General features: G+C 42.0%; 1 protein-coding gene across 4 annotated transcripts in view; it reads right to left on the bottom strand.

The window, feature by feature from the left end:
• Nucleotides 1–1,697: 1,697 nt before the first annotated feature.
• The window catches only part of GOLIM4 (golgi integral membrane protein 4), a 65,213-nt gene continuing 58,075 nt past the window's right edge, over nucleotides 1,698–8,835 (bottom strand). For all 4 annotated transcript variants that reach the window (XM_073359451.2, XM_073359452.2, XM_073359454.2 and 1 more), the window contains 2 exons: nucleotides 6,820–6,900; nucleotides 1,698–3,673 (listed from right to left, as the gene is read on the bottom strand). In XM_073359451.2, the coding sequence (XP_073215552.1) occupies nucleotides 3,515–3,673; nucleotides 6,820–6,900 (240 nt within the window). In that variant the 3' untranslated portion in view covers nucleotides 1,698–3,514. The remainder of the gene's footprint in view (nucleotides 3,674–6,819; nucleotides 6,901–8,835) is intronic.

Genomic DNA, 8,835 nt, shown 5'->3' with positions numbered 1-8,835 from the left:
ATATGCACATTGTTTGAAATAACTTGCTCACCATGTACTCAGAATATTTTGATATATATGTATATCTTCCTTCACTTCTCTCAAAACCCTCTAGTTATTCTTTTGTCAGCACTCTCTAATACAGGGGTGGCCAACCTGAGCCTGAGGAGCCAGAATTTACTAATGTACATTGCCAAAGAGCCACAGTAAAAGTCAGCAGCCCCCATCAGCTCCCACACCCTGCTCCCAGTGCCTCCCACCCACCAGCAGCCCCGCTGATCAGCGCCTCTCCCTCTCTCCCCGCACTTCCCGATCAGCTGTTTTGTGGCATGCAGGAGGCTCTGGAAGGGAGTGGGGGAGCAAGGGAATGGCAAGCTCGGGGGAGGGAGCAGGAAGGGGTGGAGTGGAGGCAGAGCCAGGGGTTGAGCAGTGAGCACCCCCGGGCACATTGGAAAGTTGGCGCCTGTAGCTCCAGCCCCGGAGTCGGTGCCTATACGAGGAGCCGCGTATTCACGCCTGAAGAGCCACAGGTTGGCTTCCCTCTGTCAGTTTCAGGAACCTTCACAGTAAATATTAGAGCAGGGGTGACCAACAAAATGTATCCTCCTTAAGATCCACTTGACCCAAGTCCATAAGACGATCGCCTGCAAACTTAGTCAGGTGAAGCATGGATAACGCAAGAAGCAGAAAGTGGCGTGCGCACTAAAATACACAATTGCATGTATGTACAGATCAAAAGAAGAAAGAACACAGTAATAATTAAGAAAAATGAAGAAAAACAGGAGTTTTTGATATATACACGACTGAGCATGCTGGACTGTAAACAAAGGTGGCGGCCTTCCGGCTATTACCAACCAAGGGGGAGGGCTTTACATGACGTCATTCCTAGGACAAGTCCCATACAAGTATGAGCTTGGCAAGATGGCTTCATGACACTGCCGTCTCCGACCTCACATTTTTCCTGATTTTATCGGCAGTGAGATTAGTTATTTATTTAAATAAATTAAGAAGGCATGGTCAGAATTTTACCAGTAGCAGCTGGCCAACAAGACACTGCCTTAGAAGACTGATAGTAGACTTACTCATAGAAATAATAATTTTACAAGTGCAATTATTGTTTTTTTTCCCTCAGTCCTGGCCTCTGGCCTGCCAGTAATGAACAATTAATGAAGGGTAAGGGTAGGTAAAGATATGAGTGTACCCAGATGTGTCTATTTTTGTCATAATTGATCAAAAATGTCTATATTTAGAGAGAATATAATTTTTCTCAGTTTTTTCTTTTTTAGGGGCCTCTCATATTGCAAGCTCATACTGCAAGGCCCTAAGATGTAGTTTAGTTAGTTTATGCCTTAATCCAGCCCTGCCAACTACAAACAGTTAAATCAGTCAACGTATTATAACACTTTGGACAATTACAGTGGAATTTTTGATGCGCTCAAAGCATTGACCAAACTCTGCTCTGACTGAATTCAATGGGAGTTTTACCACTGACTTCCCTAGAAACTGAATAAAGCCATCAAGCAGTGCTTTGGAAAACCCCACCCTTGCTGTACAATGCTGCCATTCTCTCTCCAACCTCACCCCCTCCATGAACACATTCACAGAAGATAAGAATGGACATGTAGAAAAACAATAGTAAAATGTCACACTGCAAAAAGATTGGTAACCCACATTCTAGCTTTATTGACTGCAGGCAAGTTTTTATTATGCCTCAAATAATTAAATTCTGCAACAGTGACATTAAAAAAGACCAATTTATCAAAATAATTGTATTCTGACGATTATGTACATATTATATACATTTTACAGTATTACATAAACAGGCATTTTTATACATAATGTAAATATGGTAACCAGAAAATCAAAAACACATTCTGACCAAAATATTCCTATGCAATGTAAGAAATATATAGGGCACTTTAAAAAAAAATTAGAAATAGTAAAACCATCTTTAAAAAGTATAATTGAGTTAGTAGAAATTGAATTAAATTACAATCAGATTAAAAAGTTAAACTAAAAAATATTACTTAGGTATCATTCAAAAAAAGTGTAAAGAGAAAAAGAAACACACTTTCCTTTATATATTAACACCTTCACACTGGTAGCGATGGTATGCCTCATTTCCAGCAATGGGACATAGCCTAGGAAATCCAGATTTCCATTCTCCAGGGGTTAATTAAAGAGTAACACAATGGTTAGATTAAAGCCTTTAGGCCTAACCTCTTTAAATTAAACAGCAAAGGTGTGTAACAGTACAAATATTGTATATTTTCATGCACCTCAATTACATTAATTGTAGGACTTGGTATACTTAACATACTGGGCCTCTGGTAGGTTAGTATTAACATTTGGCCATGCAGTGCTAAAGGGAAGCAAAACACACTGCAGTGTGCTTACAGAAGTTTTGTCGCTGGTTTGCTATTCACCAGCTGAGCACAACAGTGTATATATAGACATCCCTCTGGATGACCTCCACAAGAAATGTGGGGCCCTAAATTCAGAAGGGGATATTTTGTACTAGTCTTATTAACTCACTTAAAATGCCTTAAGTCCTTTTACTCTCCAAAATGCATGTTCAACAGGCCTTACACACAAATGATTATTGAAATGTTTTGAGGATAGTGGGACAGACACATATTTTATGAACTAGTTTAAGTATCACCCAGTTATTCTTCCTGTAAACCTTCATTCTTCCTGTGCTGAGTATGTTTTCAACTGATGGGACTATTTTGATTTTGTATCTATGATTGTCTAAGTCATTCTTTACATAATGCATTCTACATGTACTTTACCCACAGACCATCTTTTATTATCTGCTGTGATTTTTGTAACTGAAACACCTTGATACACGTTAAAATTAAGTTTATAATAATTTTACATAAACAGCTGTTAACCTTAACAGCTATTAACAGCACCATATTCTTAAAGCTTTTATAGCTTGCATGTTTTAAGGTTGCACTGCATCTACATGCTGAGACCTGATCCTGCAAACACACATGTTTGTTTACCTTTAAGCATACAAATAGTCCCATTAAAGCCAATGAGACCGCTCATTTGTGGCCTAAACTTTAAACCAATCCTGTAATGCTTATGGGGGCTTCAGTGTGTAATTCAGCTAGCCCTTACTCACCCATGAATCACTGAAGGCAATGAAACTATTTGAGTGACTAACGTTGAGTAGTTTCAGGCCCGAGATCACTTCCCATGTAAGTTACAGTGTAGACTGAATGCTCTTTCCAAACTTGGACAAGAGGAAAGTTTAAATTTATACCAAAAATGCTCTTTTAAAACATTACCAGAATTATGACAAGAATGAGACCTATTCCACTGTCTGTCTTTGTGTTGCCTTAATATAAAAGAGATGCTAATCTAGAATATCAAAATAGTGTATTCACATATACGTATGAAAGCATCTAATAGAAAAGTAAAAAACATAAAAGGCAAAGTTTGAATTACTGTAATTAAATATCATTAGAAAAAAGTTCATTTCAAGCAAGAACCTTTTGTTGAACATAACCCATAAAACAACAAAGAGTTACATTTCCCCTCTTCTATGGGCTTTTGCTGCAATGGCGCCACCTTCCTCCTCATCCTCCTCTTCCTCCTCATAATTTTCTTCATGACCTTCTTTTGCATTGTTCTCTTCATGAACTCCTTGCTCATGGTCTGCACCTTCATTGTTTTTTTCATCAGCCTGAAAAGATCAAACAAAAACGGAAGGATTCAGTGAAAGTACTGTGAGGCTCTGTACCTCAGGGGAACACCCAGCACCCCCATGTTCATCCTTGTAAAATGATTGTGTGGTATCCAATGCAAAGTTTGTCATGTTGGGTGTCTTCGGAAGGCTCATGATGCACTGAGCATGGTTGTTACAGTGATGTTATAGTAATTGTTACAGTAATGTCATAGGTTATAATTTCAGGTATATAGTTATGAAGCTGAAAATGTATCCTCGTGGCTTAATGCAAGCCCAGGCAAAATCTCTCCAAGAGCAGAGAGGCAGTTCACACCTCATCAGGGCAGGTATGGGACAAACCCAGCCCAGCCTCACGGGAACAAAGGACACTGGCGTAGGCAGTAACAAAAGAATTTGTTGGACTCTCGAGTGAGTCACCCCCCTTCCTTTGGCCAGTTTGGAACTGTGATGAGGTAATGCTCACCTGACTCTGAAGGGGGGCAGGGCGCAAAGCCAAGAGGGAAGAAAGGACATGATAAAAGGGAGAGACGTTTGCCATGCTCTTCCTCTCTCTTCCACCTACATCTACAGACACCACACCAAGCGACTGAACCACTGATCAAAGGGGAGAGCCCGGTTGAAGAGCAACCAGCCATCCTGTGGTGAGAAGCATCTAAGTTTGTAAGGACATTGGAATTGTTAAGATCATCTTAGAATGCATTTTGCTTTTATTGCATTTGACTAAATCTGACTTGTTACGCTTTGACTTAAAATCTATCTTTATAGTTAATAAAGATATTTGTTTGTTCTACCTGAAGCAGTACGTTTGGTTTGAAGCAGGACAGAGACTCACCTTGGGATAGCAAGCCTGTTACATATTAATGTCTTTGTTAAAATGACAAACTCATATAAGCTTGCAGCATCCAGCAGGCACAACTGGACACTGCAAGACGGAGGTTCCTAGGGTTGGGTTCCTCTGGAATGGGAGGTATTGGCTAGTGTCATTCGGTTGCACAATCCAAGGAGCAGCTTACATGCCAGAGGCTGTGCGTGAACAGCCCAGGAGTGGGGGTTCTGACAGCAGAGCAGGGTAAGGCTGGCTCCCAGAGTCAAGGATTGGAGTGGCCTAGCTTATCACTGGTCCAGATAGCACCAGGGGAACGTCACAAGTACATTTACCCATAAAACTTTTAAAAATATATATTGTGTGGTGGTTATAGCTTATCTTAAAACACATGGCTGGGTTAGGATAAAATTCTGGTGCAAGACAGAACTTATAGTTCTGAGGAATTGAGGGCAAAGGTGGCTTTAAACCTCTGAATTCTGGGATGCTCTGGAAGCTGACGCGTCATAACCCAAAATCTCGGTGGAGCTATAGGCCTGCCCCCAACTCCATCCACTATGTTGAGGCTTGCAAAGTGGCCTACATAAGGCAGGCTGCAGCTGTCCTATACAATTCCTGTGGCGGGGGGACTGTCCCCTATCTAGTTCTGGAGGTTTTATAGCCCTGTATTATGCCACAGAGGCTGTAGTGAGGATGAAAATTTCATCCTTTACAGTCTGATCCCAAGTTAATGTCAAAAGTCCCATTGATTTCACAGGAGCAGGATGATACCTTTTAGTGAGTTACATTATTAAATGCGGTTATAATGGAATACTTACAGAATTCTATAATCCTCATACATGACAGAATAGCACATTACACAACACAATACGGATTCAGGGAGAGTTTCTGAGCTGTGTGTCTCGCAGGCACAGCATAGAATTTGCAGCCCAGATGTGTGTGTGGGAGGGTGGGAAGCAAATTCAGAGATGCAATTAAATAGATAACCGCAGATGAAAAAGAGGTGATTCTCATGTGAAGCTGGAAGAGTTGATGAAGGAATTCTAGATGCTAGAGCTGGAGGCTCTCCAGGTTGAAAGGATTTTGGGAGGAATAGGAAGTGAATTAGGGCAGGAGGAAGTTGAGGCAGAGTTTGAAAGTTTATTTATGCTTAAAAGTGAGCTACAACCTTTATTGTGTAATGTCTACCATGACTGTAGCTTTGTTAAAGACAATTATACCTACTATGCACTATAAGGTGGGTAGAAAGCTGGCTAAATTGTCGGGCTCAACGGGTAGTGATCAATGGCTCCATGTCTAGTTGGCAGCCGGTATCAAGTGGAGTGCCCGAAGGGTCGGTCCTGGGGCCGGTTTTATTCAATATCTTCATAAATGATCTGGAGGATGGTGTGGATTGCACTCTCAGCAAATTTGCGGATGATACTAAACTGGGAGGAGTGGTAGATACGCTGGAGGGGAGGGATAGGATACAGAAGGACCTAGACCAATTGGAAGATTGGGCCAAAAGGAATCTGATGAGGTTCAATAAGGATAAGTGCAGGGTCCTGCACTTAGGACGGAAGAACCCAATGCACAGCTACAGACTAGGGACCGAATGGCTAGGCAGCAGTTCTGCAGAAAAGGACCTAGGGGTGACAGTGGACGAGAAGCTGGATATGAGTCAGCAGTGTGCCCTTGTTGCCAAGAAGGCCAATGGCATTTTGGGATGTATAAGTAGGGGCATAGCGAGCAGATCGAGGGACGTGATCGTTCCCCTCTATTCGACATTGGTGAGGCCTCATCTGGAGTACTGTGTCCAGTTTTGGGCCCCACACTTCAAGAAGGATGTGGATAAATTGGAGAGAGTCCAGCGAAGGGCAACAAAAATGATTAGGGGACTGGAACACATGAGTTATGAGGAGAGGCTGAGGGAGCTGGGATTGTTTAGCCTGCAGAAGAGAAGAATGAGGGGGGATTTGATAGCTGCTTTCAACTACCTGAAAGGGGGTTCCAAAGAGGATGGCTCTAGACTGTTCTCAATGGTAGCAGATGACAGAACGAGGAGTAATGGTCTCAAGTTGCAGTGGGGGAGGTTTAGATTGGATATTAGGAAAAACTTTTTCACTAAGAGGGTGGTGAAACACTGGAATGCGTTACCTAGGGAGGTGGTAGAATCTCCTTCCTTAGAGGTTTTTAAGGTCAGGCTTGACAAAGCCCTGGCTGGGATGATTTAACTGGGAATTGGTCCTGCTTTGAGCAGGGGGTTGGACTAGATGACCTTCTGGGGTCCCTTCCAACCCTGATATTCTATGATTCTATGATTCTATTTTATTGTACCTACATTTTCATCATTTTCACCATATGGCTCTTCAGCATTGTGTTCCCGTTCCTTTTTCTTCACTTCAGTCAAATCTTCCTGGACCTAAAAGGCACAAACATACAGCTCTGCAAATTTCTGGTTTCCTTTAAAATTAGCAGGTGGCAAATATAATCCTTCTACGGTAGAACCTCAGAGTTACGAACACCTCGGGAATGGAGGTTGTTCGTAACTCTGATACATTCGTAACTCTGAACAAAACATTATGGTTGTTCTTTCAAAAGTTTACAACTGAACATTGACTTATTACAGTTCTGAAACTTCACTATGCAGAAGAAAAATGCTGCTTTCTCTTTATTATTTTTAGTAGTTGACGTTCAACACAATACTGTACTGTATTTGCTTTTTTGTCTCTGTTGCTGCCTGATTGCGTACTTCCGGTTCCAAATGAGGTGTGGGGTTGACTGGTTAGTTTGTAACTCTGAGGTTCTACTGTAGTATTAAAATGCAAAAACAAAATAAAAACCCAGTTTAAAAAAACATCACCAGCACATTGTTCACCTACTCTGAAAAGAAATGTATGAATTTATAGTACAATTGTCATACAGTGCTCCCCACGACAAGCCAACACACATGCACACACTGCACAGATTTGACCTGACCTGAGATTTCTATATCAAGTTTGTTCCTCTCCTTCAAATTTCAAACGACTGTATTAAGTCTGTACAGTGGTTATGATTAAATCAATCCCATCAGGAGGCTCCTATAATTAGATTTCAGGCTAGACATCTGATACTGACATTTAGTGGTGTGTATACAAAAGACTAATTTCCTCTTTAAATCTTTTTAGTATTCTCTCACTAGTATGTGTAGTGATCCCGAGGCTGATAGGGTCCAGAGTGACCTAGACAAATTGGAGAACTGGGCCAAAAGAAATCTGATGAGGCTCAACAAGGACAAGTGCAGAGTCCTGCACTTAGGATGAAAGAATCCCATGCGCTGCTACAGGCTGGGGACTGACCGGCTAAGTAGCAGTTCTGCAGAAAAGGGTCTGGGGATTACAGTGGATGAGAAGCTGGATATGACTCAGCAGTGTGCCCTTGTTGCCAAGAAGGCTAACGGCATATTGGGCTGCATTAGTAGGAGCATTGCCAGCAGATCAAGGGAAGTGATTATTCCCCTCTATTTGGCACTGGTGAGGCCACATTTGGAATATTGTGTCCAGTTTTGGGCCCCCCACCACAGAAAGGACGTGGACAAATTGGAGAGAGTCCAGCGGAGGGCAACGAAAATGATCAGGGGGCTGGGGCATATGACTTATGAGGAGAGGCTGAGGGAACTGGGCTTATTTAGTCTGCAGAAGAGAAGAGTGAGGGGGGGATTTGATAGCAGCCTTCAACTACTTGAAGGGGGGTTCCAAAGAGGATGAAGCTCGGCTGTTCTCAGTGGTGGCAGATGACAGAACAAGGAGCAATGATCTCAAGTTGCAGTGGGGGAGGTCTAGGTTGGATATTAAAAAACACTATTTCTCTAGGAGGGTGGTGAAGCACTGGAATGGGTCACCAAGGGAGGTGGTGGAATCTCCATCCTTAGAGGTTTTTAAGGCCTGGCTTGACAAAGCCCTGGCTGGGATGATTTAGTTGGTGTTGGTCCTGCTTTGAGCAGGGGGTTGGACTAGATGACATCCTGAAGTCTCTTCCAACCCTAATCTTCTATGATTCTACATGTCAATCTCCTTGCACAGCTCTGCAGGTTTATTTTTGCCCTAGTCTTGCCCACAAGATTCCTATTGCCTTTTATGGGAGGTCAGGTCATGGAACAGTTGTAGGATCAAGTGATGTGATTTTTAAATGGATACTCCAGTTGCAGGAAACCTAAAGATTATATTTTAATTTTTTTTTCCAATGTGACTAAGTTTCTGACTGTTTAGGCACAGTGAAAAGGCTTGGACCCAACTCACATTCACACTAAGGTCCTTTTACACCACTCTAGCTATATAAATAGGCCTTAAATTGGATGCAAACGTAATTTACTACAGAT

This window comes from Lepidochelys kempii, chromosome 9 (assembly GCF_965140285.1).
Source record: "Lepidochelys kempii isolate rLepKem1 chromosome 9, rLepKem1.hap1, whole genome shotgun sequence".
Lineage (NCBI taxonomy): Eukaryota > Metazoa > Chordata > Testudines > Cheloniidae > Lepidochelys > Lepidochelys kempii.
Note: the sequence above shows the minus strand (reverse complement) of the source record. Positions and strands in the feature narration are given on the sequence as shown.